This window comes from Arvicanthis niloticus, chromosome 4 (assembly GCF_011762505.2).
Source record: "Arvicanthis niloticus isolate mArvNil1 chromosome 4, mArvNil1.pat.X, whole genome shotgun sequence".
NCBI classification, from domain to species: domain Eukaryota; kingdom Metazoa; phylum Chordata; class Mammalia; order Rodentia; family Muridae; genus Arvicanthis; species Arvicanthis niloticus.
Genome location: NC_047661.1, coordinates 40,585,373 through 40,609,727, shown reverse-complemented (window position 1 = coordinate 40,609,727; position 24,355 = coordinate 40,585,373). Strand labels below are relative to the sequence as shown.

At 41.8% G+C, this 24,355-nt stretch overlaps 1 protein-coding gene across 2 annotated transcripts in view; it reads left to right on the top strand.

The window, feature by feature from the left end:
• Positions 1-21,430, top strand: part of Wwtr1 (WW domain containing transcription regulator 1) — a 113,279-nt gene extending 91,849 nt beyond the window's left edge. Inside the window, exons 5-7 of one of the 2 annotated variants that reach the window (XM_034500313.2) lie at positions 12,780-12,901; positions 14,384-14,496; positions 18,003-21,430. In XM_034500313.2, coding sequence (XP_034356204.1) covers positions 12,780-12,901; positions 14,384-14,496; positions 18,003-18,187 — 420 coding nt within the window. In that variant the 3' untranslated portion in view covers positions 18,188-21,430. The remainder of the gene's footprint in view (positions 1-12,779; positions 12,902-14,383; positions 14,497-18,002) is intronic. The other variant, XM_034500312.2, reaches the window with a different exon arrangement.
• Positions 21,431-24,355: the final 2,925 nt, after the last annotated feature.

Genomic DNA, 24,355 nt, shown 5'->3' with positions numbered 1-24,355 from the left:
AGTATGTTCTCTGTTACAAGTCAAAGGCCATATGATAATGGTATGAAAGTGTTTTCTGGGGATATTTCCAGAATATCTTGTATATCATCCGGGTGGGCCTCAATTTTTTAAAGAAGATGTATCTTATTTTACATGTATGAATGTTTTACATGCATGCATATGTGTGCACCACAGGCATGCCTAGTTCCTTTGGAAGAGGTCATTGGATTCCTCAGAACAGGAGTTGAGGATGATTGTGAACACCACCTTGTGGGTGCTGGGAACTGACCTATAGCCTCTGCAAGAACGGCAATTGTTCTTACCTGCTAAGTCATGACTCCAACCCTTTGGCAGGCTTTTTACTATTAGTGTGTACGCGCATGCTTGTGGAGGTCAGAGGACAGTCTTCAGGAGTCAGCTCTCTCCTTCTAGTCCTGGATTTGAGGGGTTGGCCACATACGGTCAGGCTTGCTCAGCAAGCACTTTTACCTACTGACCCTCATTGCCCAGCCCTGGAAGGCTTTTTTTGACTTCCTTCTTCTGGTGATTTTTCATTTTGTTATTTGTGCCTTCACCAAGGTAGAGGTAGGAAAAGACTCAAAGTAAAAGTGGTCTTTGGTTCACCTGTTGAGCTGCTTTCTAGCACCAATGGGAATTTTTAGTGTGGAGGACTGAGCTTTTCCTGATGAGATCTCTGGGGTTTCTATAAACTCACATTAGTTTGTTCTGTCTGAGTCTCCAGCAGCTGCCTGGATATCTCTTGCTCACCTCGAGGCCTGTAACTGGCTCTCCCGTCTGCAGAGATCTTGATTGTACAGCCTGTCTTCTTGGTCCTTGTTCATTTCTCTTCCTCCTTCTCTTATTCAATTATTACTCTACACCTACAGTTTGGTGTTGCCCTGTGGAGAAAGCAACTCCTCAGTCTGTGTAGCACAGCCATCTGGCCTGTACTCTCTGCCACCAGGCCCAGTGTAGCTCTGTGTTAGTTTATTGGTGCTAAAGTCACTTAGGGCAGTAACAAAATAGATTCGGAGACGGGTTTGATTGCAATTTTAAAGCGAGTTTCCATTGGTTTAGGATGAAACTCCTATTTCCCCCTTTCTTCCTTTATCTCCCTATTGATTCCCTTAGCCAGTATCTATGAGATTGAAAATAATTCAAAGATAAATGGGACATGCCTGCCTTGAAATGGCTTTTATGGGTAGCAGATGAGACAGAATGGTTAGTCCTAATCTAAGTTGTTGGCCAAAGGGTACATTAACACCATTACCTCCTTGGTCCCAGTGCTTACCTCTTTGACTTTTACTGAGCCCAGACAACTTCAATTTCTGTGAAAATAGTGTAAGTTACTTCTGTATCTCTTTCCACTAACCACTCCTCCTGGCCAGCAAGCTATTCAGCCACTGCTGATTCAGAGCCAAAGTAGCAGCATCTCCATGGATTTAGCATCTTAATTAGGCTAGGCCTGGTTGTAGCATGCCTCTTTGAAAGGCTAGGACAGGAGAATGGAGAGTTTAGGCCATCCTGGGCTGCCAACTGAGTTTAAAGCCAGCCTGGGTGGATTAGTGAGAGACCATGTCTCAAAGTAGGAAATAAAAAGAGGGGCCTGTAAAATGACTCAAAGAATAAAGGCACTTGCCACCAAGTATGCTGCTTGACTTTGATTCCTGAAAATTATAAGGCAGAAAGAGACCAACTACCACAAGTTGTCCTCTGACTTCCATGCATGTATACACATGCATGTGTACATGTGTATACATGCATAGGTGGGTACACATATTCCACACACATATGCACACATATATTCATATACATGCATAGGTGGGTATACATATTCCGCACACATATATGCATACATATATTTGTACACGTTGTGGAACTTTTTTATAAGGATATAGCACATGTAGATGGTTTGCCTGGCATGCCTGAGGCCTTAGGTCTCATCCCCATATTATATCATACGCACACTCACGCGTGTAGGCACGTGCGCACACACACACACACACACACACACACACACACACACTTTCTGTCTCTGTCTTTCTGTCTCTCTGTCTCTGTCAACTTGGAATATTTCCTTAAGTGTAGTCCCCAAATTTAGCATTATTTACTGAAGCAGCAGCATGGCCTTTTGAGTGCCTGCCTGCACTGTTGAGAGACTGTTGCTATTTTCAAGGGAATTCCATACTGTTTCCCCTGTCTTCTCTTTAATTGGCACTTGAGGGTGGGGGTGGGAGCAAGAGAACCCAGCTTGTAAACAAAACTGCTGACTAAGGTTGGCCTTTCTGTTTCCAGGGCAACAAGGACACAGATGGAGGGAGGCACAGAATTCTTTTAGCAGGTCTTACAGATTTCTGTCAAGCTTGACAGCTACTGGGGTTTGGGGGTGGGGTCATGGATTGCGGGGGGGGGGGGGGGGGGGACGGGACTCGAGGCAGGTCGGTTGGCCAGCAGCTTCACAGGGCCATTTCAAATTTATGATTCCAAGGAGATCAGTGTGGATTTCAGGGAAGGTTTAAAGGGCTGTTTTCTGTCTTGAGTTTTAAAGAGATTTTCAGAAAACTTAAAGACATACCTAGGAAAGCTTGTAGGGTAAACGGTGGCTTTGGAACATGGGGTATAGTTTTTAGGAAAGTGGACTGTAGAGTTAGGTTTCAGCATTGACTAAGGCATTTGACAGGTCATACTGTCCTACGCTCACCATATACCCCTAAGTGAGATGGCTATTTTAAGTTCATTCATTCATATTATCTGTCCAACAAATGTTCTTGTATATGTCTGTAACCTAGGTCAGCATTCAGAAAGCAAAGGACCACTGCTAGCTACAGGCCAGCCTGGTCTACATAGCAAATTCGGGCTAGCCAGAGCTACATAATGAGACTTTGGTTGGAGTAAGGGTAAGGAAATGGGCAGAAAAGAAAAAGGGAGCCCCCCTCCTCACCCCCCACCCCCGTCTCTCCAAATCAACCTACTTCCCTACTTCGTGGTACTTACTTGTCCCGTTAAATAAATACATACATAATAAAAAGCCCCGTGGAAAACAAGTTGGTCATTGTTTTAAAACGGAGACTCATTTTGTATTGAGGAAAATGAAGTCACAGAGGTATGAGGAAGTATTCCATTTCAAAACTCCACTTCACCTTTTTGTGTAAGTCAGAAGTATACCTACATGTTGCCTTCCTTTCAGTGTTTCTAGGAGATAGCAGGCCTGGGGTAATAATTACGGACTCAACAAATGTTTCCTCCAAAGTATCAAAGTTTCGAATCTGCACTTTTATAGAGCCAGTCTGGCGGCCAAGCGTGCGTGAGGAGGTGTTTCAAAGAGACACTCCAGGAAATGTGGCAGTGAATTTCTAGAATCACTTGGCACAGGGTTTAGAAGAGACTGACATCAGAACCCCCCTTCCTAGGCATCCTACCTCTGCAGTCTCCATGGTTTTGAGAAAGAGGGAGCTGCATCTCTGCACTCAAATAACTGTTTTAACGGTAGGATTTGAAAATACTGCCTTCATTTCTTTTCATTTGTTTCTACTTGCCCCACCCTTTATAATTAAAACAATTCGGTCTTTCCTTTTTTTTTTTTTTTTTTTTTTTTTTTTGGTAGAATCTCGGCTACACACTTAAGTCAAGCTGAGCGCCTTCAGAAGAGGTTATTATCATTCAGTTAGCTTCCTTTGAAGTACTTTCCAGCCAGGGCAGGAGCTGGCTGGTGGGAGGTGCCCTGCGAGCCAAAAACACTCAGGCCCTGCTTTCCATTCCCATTCCCATTTACTTTTCAGCTTCTTCTGTTGATTTATTCCACAGAACTGCAGGCTCGGGAAGGGGGGGGCGGGCGGCGGCGAGGGGGTGAAGCTCCCAGAACATCTTAACTCACAAATCATCTGATGGCCTTTCGTTATCCCCTATATCCACCACACAGCCTCCCAGCCGGAGGAAAGTGTCTTTTGAATTCACAATTTTTTTTTTCTTTTTTTGGTTTTGTTGTTTAAGGGAACTAACAGATTACCATAAACTCACGAAGATTCCAAAGAGCCTGTTTTGCAAAAGTTTTCCATTCCCAGCTTGTATGTGAAGAAAACTTAAAGCGGGGGTGGGGGTGGGGTGGGGTTGTGGGTGCAGGGGGAGGGAGGCCTGACGCTGGACTACTGTGGCAGCTTTTCAGAACTTACTGAGACTGGCCTTTAAAACTGAACCTTAAAACTTTGCTGTGTTGTGGATTCCCAGGACACTAGCTCCACCCATGTACATCGAAAAGGATCATAAGACACTTTAAAACACTTCCAATCCCTTCTTCGTTCCCGCTCATGGAGGGAAAACTATGCTCAGCACTGTTGAATAGACTGGGTCATTAAATTCTCTTCTAAACAAGCTGTATGAGGTCATGGGCTTGGCATTTCCATTTTATAGCTGGGAAAACAGGATCAGAGAAACGAAGTAACTTGCCCAAGTTTCATCTCCAGTAGTAGGTGAAAGGGTCTGAATTTGAGGCTTGCCAACCTCAGCCCTCACTCCCTTCTCCCTTGTCTGTGGAAATTACTGGAATAGCCTCTGAGGTCAAACCGCCTGTGTTTACACACTGGCTCCACCTGCCGTTAGCTACAGGGCCCTGGGAAAGCCACTCAACTCTTCCCTGGCTCTCAGTTTCCTCATCAGTAAACTAAGTTAACAGAGTCCTATGTTCAGGCTTCACACGTAGCTAGCAGATTGCAAAGTCTCCGCCGGTGGCTCTGCCTCTCAAATCTTTCTGTGCCATCCATGATGCCTTCTGTTGTTTGTCTCACTATGCTCTTTGGCCCATGTCCAACAGGCTAGGTTTTATAAAGCATCTTAAATCAACTGTCAAGAATGTAGTTCAAGGGGCTGCCGAGATGGTTAAGAGCACTGCTTGCTTGTCCAAAAACCCAGAGTTCAGATCTTGGCACCCACATGGTAGTTCACAACCAGTTGCAACTCCAGTTGGGGGGGGGGTCCCATATCCTCTTTTGAACTTCTTGGACACTGCACACATTTGGTGAACAGACATACCTGCAGGCAAAATAATAATAATAATAATAATAATAATAATAATAATAACAACAACAACAACAGCCATGTAAAAATAAATAAATAAATATCAATTTTTTAAAATTAAGTTTTTTTAAAAAAGAATTTAGTCCAAAATTTCACAGCTCTATTGTAACTGAGCTGGGATTTGAACCCTGATCATTGTAATTCTAAAGTCATCTTCCCTGCATTGCATCACCGCTTTCTGTTATGCCAAGCTCAGGACAAGTTCAACAGCATCCTTAACTACTGCTTGAGAATTACACTGGCCAATAGCTCACAGAACTGAGAAGTAGCCAGTACATTAACTGATTACAACTAGAAAGTTCTTCACTCTGTCTGCCACAGATCTGTGACTGGAGGGATCTTGTAGTTCATTAGTAGTTTGAGAGCCGTTGCTAGGCCTTTGAGTTTTGTGATATCCTAATTCTTCTCAGACCTGTAATTCTCGAAGTGGTCGAGTATTACGTGACTTGGTGAAAGCGTTGATAGAACCCGCCCAAAGCCTGACACACGGCTTGATGGCACGGCAGGGAAGTCAGCTGGAGTACTTGCAAGACACACAATCCAGGTATTTTATTTATAAGCTCTAAGCCTAAATTGGGCAGGTTTGGAGCTATTCTAACTTACGTTCCAGCCATGTGTCCCTTGTTCCTTGCTGTTTCTCCTGGCCACATGCTCATAGTCCATGGAGGCTTCCTCCTCTCTCGGTCTCCTATCCTCCTTTTCCCTCTCTCCCTATAGCCCCCAGCAGGGTATCTGAAAACCCACCTACCTCTAGCTACTGTGCAGTCATAGGCTTTAGCCATTTTTTTTTTTTTTTTGACCAAATAACTTGAGAAGCAAGGTTTGCACAACAAAAGCTGATAGATGTTCGATATAGTATTTAGCATTTGAATTCATAGCAGTACCAGACCAACCCCCTCCAGAATCTTCTAGGAAGACAGGCATTGTCTTAGCTGTTGCTGAGAATTTTATCTGGAGTGTGATAGGGAAAGGTTTACTTTGAATCAAGGTTCCAGGTGATACAATACAGCTTATCATAGTACGGAAGCCGTGGAAGCAGAATGTGGTCACCTTGTGTCTAGTCAGGAAGCAGAGAGAGCGAGAGAAATAGAGTACAGCTAGCTTGCTCATTTTTATGTAGTCCAGGATCCCAGCCCATGAATCGGTACTGCCCATACTTAGGGTACATCTTTCCACTTCACTGAACCTAGATTATTAGTTTAATCATAGGTAATTCTTCAGGAATTTGTCCAGAGGCTTGTCTTCAGGGTATTCTAAATCCTGTCAGATCGACAGCCCCAATCACGTTGAAGCTGGACTGGATAGGGATAACATTAGGTAAAATCTGAAGATTATAGGGGAGCTGTTTTGAGCCCAGTATGTGTACTTTTGAGTACCAGCTAGGCACATCATTTAGGTGTTTGAAGCTGAGCTGGGAATGTCGCCACCCTCTGGGGCTGTGATGGTCTGGGAAGGCTCTGGAATGTGGCTGTATAACCTAAATACTAAAGCTGGGTAAGATGTGTCTGGAGGAAGAGAGACCTGAAGTACTGAGATGTGGAGAAATCAGAGGCCTATTTTAGAGGCCAGGAAGGGTGAAGTAGAAATGACAGGGCTGGTGGGGTCCTGTGATTGGACCACAATATTGCTCTCGGTTCTCACTGACTGACTGTCCAACTGTGTTAGTTTGCTTTTCTGTTGCCATGGTAAAACACCAGAAGCAGCTTGAAGGAGACAAGAGTGTCTTACCAGCTATGGTCCATCCTTTAGGGAAGACGCCAAGGCTGGAGCTCAAAGCAAGAACAATGGAGGAATGCTCTCTATGAGGCTGCTCAGCTTGCTCTCTGGTAGAGCCATTTGCCCAAGGATGGCACTTCAACATCTGTCATCAATCAAGAAAGTGCCTCACAGGTCTGCCCACAGGCGAATCTTACACAGGCAATTTCCTCTTCCCAGGTGACTCTGGTTTGTGTTAAGTTGACGTAAACTAACCAGCACACCTGCCAAGACCAGAGATGTTGATAATTAGTTCTGAGCACTTTTCGTGGTCGAGGTAAAGATGGATGTTTGCCCTTTTGCTTATGTAAGGGCTTCAGCTGTCAGGTGACAGTCAAAAGCATTCTGATCTAGACTTTACCCCAGTTTTGATAAGGAAATATTGGTAAGGTTGGTTCTTTATTTTTAGCCAATTTGTGGGCAAATATGGGGAAATTTTTACTTTCTAGAATAGGAGTGTCTTACTTGGGTTTCTGTTGCTGTGATAAAACACAAAAAAGCAGCCTGGGAAGGATGGGCTTTATCCCATCTTATGCTTATCCTATCACTGAGGGAGGGCAGGGCAGGAACCTACAGGCAGGAACTGAAGCATGGGGCCTGGAAGAATGTGTTCTCTGGCTAACTTTGACTGCTTTCTTGTACAGCCTAAGACTACCTTCCGCTGCCCTGCCCCACAGGGAGCTGGGCCTCCCACATCAGTTATTAACCTAGAAAATGCCTCCACAGACTCGTCTGTCAGCTATCTGATGAAGGGATTTTCTCAATTGAGTTTCCTCTTTCCAGATGACTTTAACATATGTCAACTTGAGGAAAACAAAACAAAACACAAAACAGCAGGAAACAAGGCAGGTGGAATTTTAAAAGTTCTCAATATAGAAGTATTATATTATAAAGTAGAACTCTCACCACTCTCTAGTCAAACCTAATTTTAGTCACTGTTGGTCTATAATGTTTTCTTAGCCTTGTGATGGATTTCACATTTTGATTTAATCTTTTCAAGGTGAAAGGTGACTAGGAAGAAACTCTTGGGTGTCAAAGTGGATCAATTCCACACAACAGGGAAGGATACTTTTTAAAGATATCTGCTTACACACTTATTTTTTTGTAGTTCTGGGGATAGAACCCAGGTTTTTCTTCTTTTCTTTTTTTTTTCTTTTTGTTTTTTTGAGACAGGGTTTCTCTGTGTAGCCCTGGCTGTCCTGGAACTCAGTCTGTAGACCAGGCTGGCCTCGAACTCAGAAATCCACCTGCCTCTGCTTCCCAAGCGCTGGGATTAAAGGCGTGCGCCACCACTGCTCCCTAGGTTTTTTTCTTATAGCTCTTAGGCAAGTCCTCTACTGCCAATGAGTTTATTTTGGTCTTTAACCTGTGTTTTTGAGATAAGTATGCAGAACACATGGTGAGGTGATCATTAGACATCAGTGCAGTGATGTCTGGAGCAAGCTCTGCTCTGAGAATCTTTGTCATAGCAGCAATACCTTGCACATACAGCGTTATTATCCCCACTGTGAGGTGGCAGGGGACACAACTGTGAAATAACTCAATGGGACACAGCAGGACCAAGATTCAGATCCAAGTATTTGGTGCTCCTGTTTCTGTCACTGGCCACTTAGGACTGTGCATCTTGTGTTAGGGACAGGTGAGGAGGCTTCAGGTGAACTGTTAGCTAGGCAGAGTGTGTGTGTACTAATTTGTGGTTGAACGTGTGATTTTTTTTTTTTAATGTCCCATTTTGTTATTACTAGCATATTTTTAAAGATTTATTTATTTAGTGTATATGAGTACACTGTAGCTGTCTTCAGACACACCAGAAGAGGGCACTGGATCTTATTGCAGATGGTTGTGAGCCACCATGCGGTTGCTGGCAGTTGAACTCAGGACCTCTGGAAGAGCAGGCAATGTTCTTAACCACTGAGACATCTCTCTAGCCCGCATATTTTTAAATGTTTCTATTTGTATAGATACTATTTCTCATTTACTTACTCAGAATGTATTTTATGGATATCTACTTACTACATACTTAACACGGTTACAGGTAGTGGATATGTCGGCATGAACATGGTGAACGAGGTCCCTTTCTTCTTGGGTCATTCACTGGGGAGGATGAGATAAAACCCAAGTTGGTGTGAAGAAAATGACAGTCATGGGGAATAGGGGTGACCTTTTAGATAGAGGCAGGGAGGAATGTCTTGATACGAGACATTTGTAGGTTAGTAACTGAGGGAAATGGGCTTTGTTGGGAAGCATGTTCCAGACAGAATAATTGTATGGATTCAGGAGGTGGAATCAGCATTAAAGACAGACCCTAAGATTGGGAGAGTGTCAGAGCCAGGCTGGGATGGTAGTTAGGACATGGGGCTACAGACAAGATGTACCTTCACTATCCATCCTGGTAGGGTAGGAATCAGAGGTCTTATATTTAGATGCTCTTTGGAATGGTCTGTGGCCCAAGAATAATCTTACAGTAATCTTCAGCAAGTCATTCCATTGCATTGTTAATACTAAATGGTTCGATTTATTTTGTAATGCCACCTTTAGGGTTAAACCAGCCCTCTGCGAGTTATTTGAAGATGGTAGAAACATGATCTTGTGAGCCCCCTACAGACAGGATGTGGCATTTCCTCTTTTGGTGACGTGGAGCTTGGTGCAACTAGTTAGGACCCAGTGATGACTGAAGTCTAGCACTTCTCTTGGATTTACAAGAAGAAGCAGTGAACATTATACCAGCATAATGGTATAAAGGTTCTTTACCCTTTATTATATAGTCTTTAATTTTTTTCTTGGTTAGCATACAAAGAAATGGACTTCACCCTGACATTTTCAAACATATATATTATGCTTATTTACCCCTCACTGCACTCTGACATTTTTCTACTTACCCTCTCGATTGTCGATTGTCTCCACCTTCCTTCCAAGTAGTTCCCTTTCCTGCTTTTAAGAAAGGTTTTACTTTATCTTTTATTTAGTGCGTGCGTGAGCACACTTGTGCCATAGTACACATGTGGGGATCAGAGGGCAGCTTTCAGGAGTTGATTTCTCTCCAGTTGAGAGGAAAATGCAGCTATTCTTGTAAAGTGTGTGTGTGTGTGTGTGTGTGTAAGCACAGACATGCGTGTGGAGGCAAGGATCTTCTTCAGTTGCTTTCTGCCTTAGTTTTTCAGACTTTCACTGAACCTAGATCATACCGGTTCTCTCGACCTAGTCAGGGGCCTCTGTGTCCGCTTCTCCCCAAGATTTGGTGTTACAGGTGTGCACTGCTACATCCAGCTTTTTCATAGGCACTAAGAATCTGAACTCAGGGCTCTGTGCTTCTGCAACAAGTACTTTAAAGCCATGTCTCAGCTCCTGCTATATATAACCTTTGTGTTTATAAAAAGGTATTAAATCCTTAGAGATAGTGGTGCATCTGTGTCCCCATCTCTCAAGAAGCTGAGGCAGAAGAGTTGCAAGTTCAGGGCCAACCCAAGCCACATAGTGAAATTCTGTCTCAAAGGAAAAATGGAAGGGAGTTTGGATGGGCAGAAAACAAAAAAGACAGCTGTTTTATACTTATTCTGAATCGTGCAAGAGGGGAATGCCAGTTAAATCAGTAGTTTTTGGATAGTGAAGATAAAGGATTCTTGTGTTTGCTAGAATATAAACCACTGACCAGTTGTTTTCGTGCTGAAAGGTTCAGCATGTGTGAGTGCTTATAAGAGTTTGTGGTAGTCTCAAGTTTATTCACCCAAGATTCAAGCTTTGTCTTCTGCATAAGACTTTCAGGAAAGCCTTGTTGGGTAGTCAAGTTTCTAGAGAATGCATGGACTACTATAAGAAAATAATTTATTTTTTCTAGATCAATTTAGAAGCTGCTTTCAAAACTTGCTGTTTTGTGTATTATTGAATGAAATGTATTTTAATTATTTGCATCAAGATAAACAGAAGTGGGCCAGGGCCCCTTTCTTGCCAGGTTATTTTATTTCTGCTCATATCAACAGTGCAGTTTCGTTTCGTTTCTCTTTCTTTCTTTCTTTCTTTCTTTCTTTCTTTCTTTCTTTCTTTCTTTCTTAAAGAGCTTTACTGTATGGCTTTTAATACATAGATCTGTGATTACTCTTGTATGCCTGTAGTGTGAAGAAGGGGACCAGTTTCTTGGCAGGATTTCCCTAGGTGTTTGATATCTGCCTTTCTCCACTATTTTTCAGTACCAGCTTTGTTAAGGATCAAGCATTTCTGACGTCAGAGCTGTGTCTGAGTATTTCCCATCCACTAGAAATGTCTTCCAGCTTTTTTTTTCTTATTGACAATGTACAACAGTTTGCATGTCCACACGTACAATTCCACAGCTTGTCAAGTTCCTATCTCTTGAAAGTTTCACTTCAGTTTTTTTATTGGATATTTTATTTACATTTCAGATGTTATCCCCTTACCCCATAGTCCCCCATTCCCCCCACCAGGAACCCCCATCCCATCCCCCCTCCTCCTGCTTCTATGAGGATGTGCCCCCACCTACCCCCCCCCCCACCTCCTCACTCCTCACCCTCGAATTCCCCCACATGGGCCATCTAGCCTTAATGGGACCAAGGATCTCCTCTCTCACCTATGCCGGACAAGGCCATCCTCCCCTACATATACAGCTGGAGCCATGCAGTTTCTTAACAGACCTTTCATGGTTTGTAAGAGTTATACCACCATAATCAGTACTAGTAATGGTACAGCAGACACGGGAACCAGAAGTTTTTTAGCTGCTGACTTCACTGCCTAAACAGCAATACTTTAACCATCACAGGAAGAGATCCTAGAACTCAAGGTAGCTAGAATGTTCTCTTTCATGGTTTAGGAGTTTTAAGGGCGTAAGATCAGTGACTTCAGTTTGCAAATTGTGTAAATGTAGCCAGGCCTCCACCTTGGTTTTGCATGTAAGCATGAGCATTTGGAGAACATTCTTCCCTGGAAATAGCTACCAACTCGAAAGGGGTCTGATCCCTGGTCATCTCTATTTGGAGTGTACCCATCACTGCAGTCAAGTTCATAACATTTTGGACTGATTCTTCTTGGTTTTAATGCTAGCTTAAGAAAATAAAATCCATAAGCATCTAATTGTCTATGGGATTTTGTTTGGATCTCCAGTTTTTCCCAACTTTCAGCCATTTTAATCAGCTCAACACTATCATTATTCTATGTATATGTGAGTAAGTATGTTGTGTGTATATAAGTATAAGCGTACCTGTGCCAAGGCTTGTATGTAGAGGCTAGAGGACAGTTTCATGGAGTTACTTCTCCCCTTTCACTCTTATGTGGGCCTGGAGATTTAATTCAAGTTGCTAGGCTTATACAGGAAGCACCTTTACCTATGGAGCCATCTCAACACATACATTCATGATATAACATGCTTATGAAGGTCAGAGAGCAACTATTTTTTTAAAGCAAACTTTTAAACTGGTTGTTTTGTTCATCAGGTGATTAACACCAACCACTAAGTGTAAATTCATGTAGAGTCTGAATTCTGAACCTCTCATTTACATTAAGCATATAAGTGGGAGAGACCAGATGTGCATGCTAGTCCAGAGATGTCCAGAGGTGTCCAGATGCTTTTGATTGCTTTAGATTTAGTCTGAGACCCTAGAACAGAACTAACTTTTCAGTGAGAAAGTATCTTGAGAGACTATGATATGACTTGTGTATCTTAATAGTTCCATGGGCAGGTACATGTTTTCAACGTAGGTGCCCAGAGGCCCAGTGTCCTCTTAGGTTCTGTTAGCTGGGGGTGGAAATGAGGGACATGCCTCAAAGACTGTGGAGGAAGGACAATAATCTAATGACTTTGACCTACTGATATATAGATATAGATATAGATATAGATATAGATATAGATATAGATATAGATAGATAGATAGATAGATAGGGTTTTGTGTTTGGTGAGCAGTTTTCCCATGAAGTGTATTATGATGCAACCCTTTGTGGCAACTGACCCTTTTCCTCTGACTCTTATATAGGAAGCTGCCCTCTGCCGACAGCTCCCCATGGAAACCGAGACCATGGCTCCTGTCAACACGCCTGCCATGAGCACAGATATGAGATCTGTCACCAACAGTAGCTCAGATCCTTTCCTCAATGGGTAAGTTTACACTGGGGACCACTGACTTTTGCTTTCTCACCGGTGGTTCAGACTGTGATGGGTGTTTGTTTACACTGAGGAGAGGCAGGGAGCTTTGGGGAATGGGAAAGAGTTGGGAGTGGATGACAGATAAAGGGGGAAAAAAGCTTTATGGGGAAAAAAAATCTCAATTTCAAAATGTACTCACATGACGTGGAGTATATCCTTCAGTGATTTGCACATGAGTGTGAACTTCACATTTAAACAGGACAGTGCTATTTGGTAGTCACTTGGAAGAATCTTGAAATCCTTGGGAGTAAAGGTGGGGTTAAAAGCATGTCATGGCAGACAGTACAAGAAAATTCACAGGTATTTATGGTGAAAGGTGAATAATGTTTATAGTTTAGTAAACTATAATTTTACTAAATTAATTTTCTGCCTTGGGTAATTACGTTGTGCTTATGACAACAGTTTTAATTAAGGGAGCCAGATGGAAGGTATATAGAAACAGTGTTCTTTTGTGCATCTTTGGTGTGAGTTTTAAGTTATTTCTTAATTAAAAATTAATTAAAACAAAGAGATGTTGGCTTTAAAAGAGAGAGAAAGCAAAGTGGTAGCAGAAGCAAAAGGTGATTTAGCCAGAGAAGTATGCGATCAGTGGAAACAGAAAACCGTGATTGTAGACTTAATGGGGGGGGGGGGGGGCACTATAGGTCCATTGTGGTTTTGCTCTTCTCTGCTCTTAAGAGGCTCCTAGCGAACAAATACAAATAAAGATAGAGTTGAAAAGACAAGTAGCCAGAATAATGAAAAATAGATTTTAGAAAACTGTGGTCCTCCGGGCGGTGGTGGCACATGCCTTTAATCCCAGCACTTGGGAGGCAGAGGCAGGCGGATTTCTGAGTTCGAGGCCAGCCTGGTCTGTCTACAGAGTGAGTGCCAGGACAGCCAGGGCTACACAGAGAAACCCTGTCTCGGGGGAAAAAAAAGAAAAAGAAAAACTGTGGTCCTCACACTCAGGCTTGCTATATCTCAAGGGTATATATAGCAAGGATCTGTTGGAGTGCGTCTCTGCCACTGCTAAGTTTCCTCCCTCCCTTCTTTCCCCAGGAGCAGTCACTCTTCAGAAAGTGGCATGTTTGTCACCATGAACTTTGCTATTTTTCTGGATCCCCTTCCCCTAGCGTCTTGAGTGTTGAGATTATAGACATGGGCTCCCACGAGTGGCTATATATGTACATACTTCTTATGTGGGTATCAGTGAGCACAGCTCAGCACTATTTTCTGTTTTTTTTAAACTATTTATATAAATAGTATCTGTATATAGAATAGGGTCCAAATGGTTATTTTGAGACAACGAGGAAACCAGTACCTTTGATTGCATTTTAAGTGTGAACTTTATTGAGTAGACTCACATTGAGGCCTCCTGTGTGTATGTATGTATATATGTATGTATGTATGTATGTATGTATGTATTTACTTATTTATTTATTATTTCTGCAGAGGGCCCTATCACTCACGGGAGCAGAGCACAGACAGTGGCCTGGGGCTAGGATGCTACAGTGTCCCCACAACTCCAGAAGACTTCCTCAGCAACATGGATGAGATGGACACAGGTGGGCATACAGCCTGCAACTGTCTGTAGTGTGTTTCCATTTTCAAGTTGTCCCCTTGATTTTTGGATTTTGTTTTTCCCTTTCTTCAGAATCATACTATATATAGCTGCAGTGGGGTGACTGTGCTGTACCCCCTTTTTAGTTGTAATGAATAATCCACTCTTTCTATTGGGAAACAATACTCTTCTTGGTTCTCCAGGCGTGTCGACATTTTCCTGTTACTTACTGGTTTTGATTTTGGATCGACAGTGATCATTTAGAAAATCAACAACTCAGAGGATCCTATTCTAACATAACACTCCATTTCAGCCATTGACAAGAAGACAACAAGTTTGACTTTCCTAGTCCCCAGCCTATGCATCCTGTAGAGTAGGCATGTCCAGACTCTTGACATTGGGACATGGTGTTGTCATCTGCTAAGTTCAAATTTGAGAACTGCATGATTGAGCTGTTTAAAAAAGTGCAAAATACTCTCTTTTTAAAGTAAGTTTACACTTTGGTGTTGGAACACAGATTTTCTTTCCCAACCTCCTCTCTCTCTCTCTCTCTCTCTCTCTCTCTCTCTTCCTCTTCTCTCTCTCTCTTCCTCTTCTCTCTCTCTCTCTCTCTCTCTCTCTCTCTCTCTCTCTCTCTTCTCTCTCTCTTCTCTCTCTTCTCTCTCTCTTCTCTCTCTCTCTCTCTCTCTCTCTCTCTCTCTCTCTCTCTCTCTCTCTCTCCTCTCTCCTCCCTCCCTCCCTCCCTCCCTCCCTCCCTCCCTCCCTCCCTTCCTTCCTACCTCTCTCCTTACCTCTCTCCCATTCTTTTAATTTTGAGACAGGGTCTCTTTCTGTACCTCTGGCTGGAATTTGGTATGTAGACCAGGTTGACCTTGAATGTCAAGAGCTCCACCTGCCTCTGCCTCCTGAGTACAGCACTAACAGCAATTAAAGGCATGGATCACCATGCTCGGCTTACATACAGTTCTTTTTGGTCCTGCTAGCCAAGCCAAAAATAAATGACAGCTTGAGTATATGCCCTTTGTAAATACTTTTGCAAGTTTTTCTTTTATTATTATCCATGACAGAAAAGCAGTTGTTGTGCTAGAGAGCTGGTTCAGCACTTGAAGCTCTTCCAGAAGACGCAGGTTCAGTGTGCAGCATCTACATGTGACTTATAACTATCCATAACTCCAGTTCCAGGGTATATGACACCCTCTTCTGACTTTTGTAGGCACCAAACATTCAGGGGTTATACAAAGATTTATGCATGCAGAACACTCATACACATGTAGTAGTTCTATGACAAAAATCAAAGATTGCCTCCTGAATCACTGGTTTGCATACTCTGTGCACGTCCAACTGCTGTGTGCTGCTATGAGTCTAAAATGTTGAGTCTAAATGCCAGACCCATAGCCATGTTTACAGTCAAGCCTTGCAAAAGTACAGGCTGGATGCTGGATACTGGGACAGCATCTCCGGGTCTTGTAGGCTGACAGGAGTAGGTAGAGAGCCTAGGAGGAGGGGTTGTGAAGAGTCACATAGGGGCGGTTTGCACTGTGCTGTGTTTGATTTATTACTGCTCTTCTTTTCTGCACCCCATTTATCTTTTCACACACCCCTTCCCCCACATTTTGCTTCCTTATGAGGTGGCATCTTTGTTTGTTGTTTTCTTTAATCTTTTAAACACTGGGAATCTAGTGAGGATAAAAAGAGAAATAAGGGGAGAGGGTGGTTCGCTCAGGGGATCTTAAAAAGATAGATTCTCTCCTATAGGTTTCTAAAATAACAATGTTAAGTAGGTGAATAGGGTGTGGCTTTGAAGATGTGATACACAATTCAATGGTGTCTCGTTCTCTATGGAACTCCTGTGAGCTTCAGCTTCTCACCAGTGAAATGAGTGTTCTCGTGTCTGCCCCGCCACTGAAGAAGTCTGTTGCTGAAATAGATTTGATAAACACTGTGGTTCCTATTCATTGGGTTACGTGACTGTGAACTCATTGAGTTCAGCATTACCTCTGTGAGGTGTTTGTAGGGAGTGGACATAAACTGTTAAAGAGAGACATGGAATATTTAGTAACTAGCTGAGGGCAGGCAGGGCTCAATAGTGACTAGAAGATTGTTGAATCTGCCAATCACATTGACCACTTCCCCTTGGTCAAGCCGGCTAAGAACCCCCCACCCCCACCCCCCCCCCCCTTTGCAACAAGCACACGTATCTAGACTTGGATGAAGAAGGAACAAAGGTGTATTAACATAAGTCTGGGAAGTCAGTCATCCTTCCAGAATGTTCCATGAAAATCTCACCTCTGGAAGAATTGCCTTCCCCCCCCCCCCCACCTTAAGTAGCTTAAGTAACCAACTCAAGTAGTTAAATCTGCAAAGATTTAAAAAAAAAAAAAAAAAAAAAAAGACCACAATGACATTGTAGAGTCACTGCAAAAAGAAACACCTTACGATCGTTCAGCTTGATGAAAAAGCTTGACTTGGCTACTCTTGCAGTCATTTCTGGTGAGGAAGAATAGGAAGAATTCTTTTAAAAGAAGACTTTTTTGGCTCAAGTATGCATTCTCAAGAATTAGAAGATTGTACATTTTGAAGTGTTAAAACGTTTTATTTATTTTTATTTTTGTGCATGTGTAAGCCTGTGTGAGTTTATGTGTCCCACATGTATGCAGGTGTCTGGAGGCCAGGGGACATCAGATTTTCTGAAGCTGGAGTTATAGGGTGTTTGTGCACCAATATGTAGGTGCTGAGTAACAGAACCCAGGTCTTTTGGAAGAGTTCTAAATGCTTTTAACTGCTGGGCCATGTCTCTAGCCCCTGTAATGATAACTTTATTAAACAGATGACACAGCCTTGGATATGGCAGACACTAATTCTATGTGCTTGCTTAACTTTCTGGTGTTTTTTTTTTTTTTTTTTGTTTGTTTTTTTTTTTTTTTTAATTTGTGTTCTGCAGAACTCTAGTCTTATTGGGATAAACTTCCAAAAATAGGAGTAGGTCACTAATGTGATATCTGTCTGCATACATGAAATATGAATTGTGTTAACACTTGAGCTATCTGTGCCATTCTCAAGAACTTAAAAGGCTGACAAGACGACTCAGTGGTTAAGAGCATCAGCTGCTCTTCCAGAGGACCCCAGCTCAAGTCCCACTGCCTACATGATAGCTCACAACTGTCTGTTACTCCAGTTCCATGGGTACTTAACACACTGTGCTCTGTGGGTATGGAGTACACATATGTTGCACAGATATAACATTTTATGGCCAAAATACTCATAAAAATAAAATTTAATTGAACTTTGTGGTACATACCTTTAATTCTAGTGCTCAGGAGGCAGAGGCAGAGGCAGAGGCAGGTGGATCTCTATGAGGTTGAGGCCAGCGGTCTACATAGTGGGATAGTCAGAGGTACATAGTGAGATCCTGTCTTGAACAACAACAACAATGACGACGACGACAACAACAAAACAACACAAAAACCTTATAAGGAGGAAATAACCCAGTTACCCTTCATTCTATTACAGGCGAAAATTCTGGTCAGACACCCATGACCGTCAATCCCCAGCAGACCCGTTTCCCTGATTTCCTGGACTGCCTTCCGGGAACAAACGTTGACCTGGGGACTTTGGAGTCTGAAGATCTGATCCCCCTCTTCAATGATGTAGAGTCTGCTCTGAGCAAGAGCGAGCCCTTTCTAACCTGGCTGTAATCACTACCGTTGTAACGCGATGCAGCTGCGAGCTGACGTGTCCCGGGCCTTGCGGACCAAGCCATGGAGCGGAGCGGACCTGCAGCTGCCCGCGTCCTGCCTTCATTCTCACACTCCTTGTCCATGTGGCCACTTAATCATTGCCTGGCTGTGATTTGCAGGAATCCACAGAAATAAATATTCTCTTTTCATTTTCTGCAAGCCTGCATTTCTGTGGCAGATAAAAAGCAGGATTGATTGTGCAGAATAACTTTTTAGAAAATGCCTGCTGCCCTATGGCCGAGCTTTATTGCAATTAGCTAAAATTCATATATCAATTGATTCTAAGCCATAAAAAGCTGACCTCAGGCAGTGAATTCTGATAGGCAGCTTGGTCCAGGAAGTGTGCACAAAGACCCGATTTACAGTTTCAAAAACTGTACTGATAACAGTAGTAACAAACGCTTTAAAACTTATTTAACTTGATCTTAAAAAGAAAAAAAATCATTGTATGGATAGTAATTTTCTCCTGTAGAGAATACAGTGTAGTTTGGAATTCATGCTGGCTCTAATGGCTTCTCTCATTCTGTGTTATCGCCCTTCATCATTTTCCTGCATAGCAGCTCAGTTCTGTGAGCAGGAGGGTAACTGAACATCTTTCACAATTCTTGCATGACAGGCAGATCATGTGAAAGAGACCAGTATGGTTTCAGTATCAATGATTACAGAACAGAACTATTTTTTATTGCAACTTGGATTTTATTTTTTCAAAATGCAGCTTAGAATTAATGCTTGTTTTTATATATACAAAATAAACCCTTAATTTTGTAGCTATTACAAAGGGTAGCCAAATGTTTTTGATAAATCAGAAGCAACTATGTTTTTGTGTTTTGAACCTGTTCTGAAAACATCAGGCCAACGTAGACCGCAGCCTGATGACCCATGAGTTTTGTATGCTGCATTTTGTATTCTGAGGCCTTATTAGTTCTGCTTTCCAGATTTCAAGTGTTTAAAAATAATCCTGTCTATGAAATTGTTTGAAGAATGAAGCAGATGTCTGATTAACATATACAGAAAGGCCCTTGTCAGGGCATGTGGTGGAGATTTGTATTTCTGAATTCAGTGAAATTGATTCCTATACTATCCTAATCCTTTTGCTAAGTTGGTAAGAAAAAAAGTCTAAGGTATGCACTCAATACCTCTCATGTAACCAACATATTACTTGTTTTGTTAGCTTTTAAGGACTGAGAGTTTCATGTCCATTTGGCAGGCAGACTGCCTGCACTTGCAATGAAGTCCTTAGCTGTTTAGTATTTTGAACTGACATTATTTATAATCTATGAATTTAATCTCTTTTTTATTTTTATTATTTGAAAGACATCGAGAATCTGTAAGGAAGCTTTCAGTTGCTGTGAGCGTGAAGGCTTCTTTGTTGAGGATCTTCAGTAAGACCCCTTTTGATCCATTGGAATATAAGTGCACAGAGTACATTTGATCTTGGTGGGAAGAGGCAAGTTTGAAAAGTCAGAGGCAAAGTAGCATAGCCGGGGAACATGGCAGAAAGGCCAGTTGATGTGTAATGAAGCAGACATGTCAGAAACCCTCAAAAACAAGGCAAGCAAGACTGTGTGAGAGTGCCCCAAAGAGCAAAGCAACAATTTTCTCTTGATGCCTTTATGCCAAGACACCCGTTAGAGAGGAGAGGGTTAGGGTGCACTTTACCGGGGAGGGGCAGAGGAGGAAGGGGCGGGGCTGTGACATTGTCTATGTATTATTGCCAAGCATCTCACAGACAAAGAGCATGGACTACACTGTGGCTTCTGGCACTCTTAAAGTGATTTCTCTTTTCCTGAAGGAACCCCAATTTATGTCCAGGTAATTCTTAGCTCTCTCTGAGCACTCTGAGAGAAGCGCGTAGGTATTTATGTTGCTACTAGGTTGAAAGGGAACACTCTTTCGTTTCCTCTTTTGTTAGCAAAAGTTGCAAAAAAGTTGTACATTCTTTCTGAGGAAAACCAAAAACAAGCCAAAACACAAGGGACCTAACAAAACTCAACAGTGTTACTGTATTTAAAAAATATTTTTCTAGATGCATTTCAGGTTATTAAGTGTAAAAAACAAAAGAAACTCTTTTTTAAAAAAAAATTAGTTAAATCATAAATGATTTATGTTACCAAGTTTTAGAAGCAATTTTTTAGCAGGCTTCTGGCATTATGTAATACTAGAATATTTTTCTTAGTAAATTAGTTTAAACCTTATTAATTAATATAGTATTTTTCTAGAATGAAATATGGCCCTTGACTGTTTACTAATAGATAAAACCAGATATCCTAATTGTTGTTTTTAAGAACATAAAATGTGCTTTGTTACAGAACACTAAAGTTAGAAATCAGACTTTTTTTTCTAGTTCTGAGTGAACCCAAGACTTCATGTGTGTTGGGCAAGTGCTCCCAATGGAGTGTCATCCCCAGCCCTCACTCAGAGCAGTCTCTCAGTGGTTCTTCAATATTATTGTAAGTATTAATATTTTCTATGAATTCATAATAAGGTGCTATTCATATACTATAACGCCAATTCTCAGACTATCTAGTCTTCTAAGTCCTAAATCAATAAATTTTACCATGTCATCTCCAAATTTTGTCATAGAATAGAGAAATTTTTTAAAGTTGGATTTAAAACACGTTTTTCTTGGTAAGATACACTTTACTGAAGCATTTACATAGCCAAACATGTCATTTGTTAATAGTAGGTGATATTTAGGTCATGTTTCACAGTAGTATCTAGGATAGAAAATTTATTTCTTTCAATGATTTCTCAGTGTGTGAGAAGCACATAAAACAGAATAAGCCTTAGCCTCCTGGGCACTGCTCAGCAGAAAGGAATCTTCAGAAGGTGATGTGAAGTGACGGACATGTCACGGAGTACTGCGTTTTTGTGATGTAATCAGAAGTAACTTCTGAAAGTACAACTTTCGTGAAACAAAACAAGCCATTCAGAAAACGGTTAATTTAAAATGGTGACTGATGGAGACCCCTTCCCTGACACTGTATTATACAATGTGCTAATACTTTAACTTAATTTTTTTTTTAATTTTTACTTCTATGATTTACCAAATGGGACCTATATTGTTGATTTATAATCCAGTATGTTCTACATACAGGAACTGTGCAACCAAATTCATCAGATCAAGCCATTTTATCTAGAGTTTGGTACAGGTTTTACTTCTCAGTTCTATATAAAAAAATAAATATGATTGAACTTCCACTCGGGCCTTTGTTTTTGTTGTGTGGGATGGTCACTGAGTGAGGGCTTTGGGTGGAACTGAAGTGGCTTCCACAATCCCTGTCGGACAATGAGAAAGACAGGAAGACCTGAGGTTCTGTAGGCAAATATGCTTTTGACTACATGGCCTTCGACAATATGAATGTTCACAGACTTTCAGATTCCATTTCATTTGAGGTAACCGGGAAGACTTTTAAAGGTACGAACTTAAAAACAAATTAAAAAAAAAAAAAAAAAAAAAAAAAAACCAACCCTCATTATCCTTCCAAGACCCTCATCAAAATTATGTTTCTAGGATGGAATCTTGCTTCAAAATTTATGTGGCTTTAAATTTGATGTATTCTATCAACTATTTTACTTAAAAATGACTGCCAATTTATGCTCCCAACAACATGTGCAAAAACCCTCATCACCACTGCCAGTCTAGGGTTTGACATTGTATACTTCTTTAATCTTTGCAGATATGATTGATGGAAAGTATTTTACTCTTAAACAGTGCATTCCTTGTATTATTGCTGACGTAAGTTTTGTTTCTTTAGTACATACTGTCAGTTTACCCAGTTCACTTTAGATCCCATCTGACCTTCCCCTGAGTCCATTTGACCCTTCATAGGCCAAGAGCTAGAAATGCCCTAAGTCACTAACAGAGTGACTGCTAGTGCAGAGTCTCCTGGGGATCCAGGAGAGGCCTGCTGTGGGCTTCTGCCTGGGAGAAAGCTCTGGCTTTGTTTCTTACTATATTAGTTACTTGTTATGGCTGTGTTGACACAACATGACCAATACAGCTTTCAAGAGAAAGGACATAAGAGTCTAAGCAGGGAGACATGGCTCCCTACTAGCAAGCAGCAGACATGCTGGCTGGAGCAGAAAGCTGAAGGCTCAAGTCTTGAACCATCACAGCAAGGTTCTCAAGACCAAGTCCAGTGACACACTTCCTCCCTCAAGGCCATATCTTCTAAATTTCCCAAACTGTGCATCTTTTGGGGCCACAGGCTATGGAAGACGTTTCATTTCAACCACTACAACTCCTTTTCCTGCCTTTCTTTCGTCTTACCAGTCTCCCTTGCCTACTGTATTAACTTTTCATTGCCATGACAAAATACCAGAGTTTAGAGGAGAGAACCTAGGAAAAATTAATTTGGTCCATGGCTTCAGAAGTTCTATTTCATGGTTTTATTCACTGGCTCCATTGATTATCAACCTGAGTCAAGGCTGAAACATCATGGGAGAAAGGCATAGTCAAGGAACGTTTATCATTGGGTAACCAGGAAGCTGGAATAGAAAAGAGTTCAGGGATAAGACATACTCCTTCAAAGACATACTTCCATCTAGACCCCAGCAAGGGCCCAGCAATATAAATAAATACATGCATGACAAAGCTGGGGGTGGTAGCTCATTTATAACGCCATTACTACACTAATCAAAAATTGAGACAATTGTATGATATTTCACCTCCAATAAAATTCAAAATTCAAAAGGACTAGTACCAGGTGCTGGCTAGAATATAGGAAAACAGACATACTTGGGGCAGTGTTGGTGGGTGTTTGAGTAGATACCAGAGCTTTAACCTATGTAGCTGGCAGATAGTTCTGTTTTTGTTCTGCACCATGTCCCTAGTTCCTAAGCACACAAGCAAAGCAATATTTGATATAGAGAGAAGACACATAGAAAAACAGTGCCACAAAGAGGGGAAAGAGTTTATAAGGAAGATTGGTTAAACAAGTTGTTTGCCAATTAATTAATTAATTAATGGCACAATGTCTCAGTAAGTTCATGTAGTGGAAAATGGACGAACAGATCTGTGACAGGCACTGCTGCTGACACTCATGTTCAGTAATTTCCTCCCTCTAGTCTCCCTCCCCTTCTTCCCTCTCTCTCTCCCTCCTTCCTTCCCTCTTATCTCCCTCTCATGCCTTTCTCTTCCCCCTCCTTCCCTCTGTCTTTTTCTTACCACTTCCTTTTTCTCTCTCTTTAAAATCTTTCCTTAAATCATAAGGTATGGAGAATTTGTGTTATTGCCAGTATTAAAATTTATGACTTAAGCTGGGCATGGTGGCTCATACCTTTAATCCCAACACTTCAGACACAGAGATGGATGAAGCCAGTATGATCTATAGAGCAAGTTCACAGACAGCTAAGACTACACAGAGAAATCCTGTTCTCCCAGCCCCCAAATGACTACAATGTGGTAGTTTTTTCCCCCCCTTGGGACACTTGATCTTTAAGATTAAACACTGTGTGGATGGATGTGTGGACAGTAGAGCTGCTGGGTATATAATTTACTTGCACTCCACTGGGAGCATATTTGACAAGTCTTTCAGGTGGTATGCTGACACTGGAGGGCTGACATATACCTTACCCAGAATAAGCAAGTTCTTTAAATGTATTAGCATGAGTATAGAGTCAGGATCAGAAACCTTATCCCCTGTGGATGAGTTTCTGGTCACTTGAGTGAGTCAAGTCTGTGAACGCTGTTCCTGAAACAGAATGAATCTGCCTGGTATACTTGATCAAATGCGTCACATTTCAGTACCTACTGGTTATAGCAAGGTGTTCCCATATATTTACATTGAAACCAGACAGCTCATAGATAAGTGTACCCAACTCTGTTCCCAGGAAGGTATGGTGTTAAAGGACTTGGACCTGTCTGGGGTGGCATTGGAATGAAAAAGGACAAACATACGGAAAAGCTGGGGCTAGGGGACTTGGTTCTCTGATGGAAGAAAAACAACAACAGCAACAACAACCACAACCACAACCCACAAGTGTTTTCTATATAGAGCTGAACAGAGAGGCAGAGTTTTTGCATACAGCTGAACAGGAGGTAAGGTTTATGGGGCTAGAGCTAGATCAAGGAGCCAGGTTTAGCTAATTTTCATGGAACCAATCTTCAGGCCATAATCATCC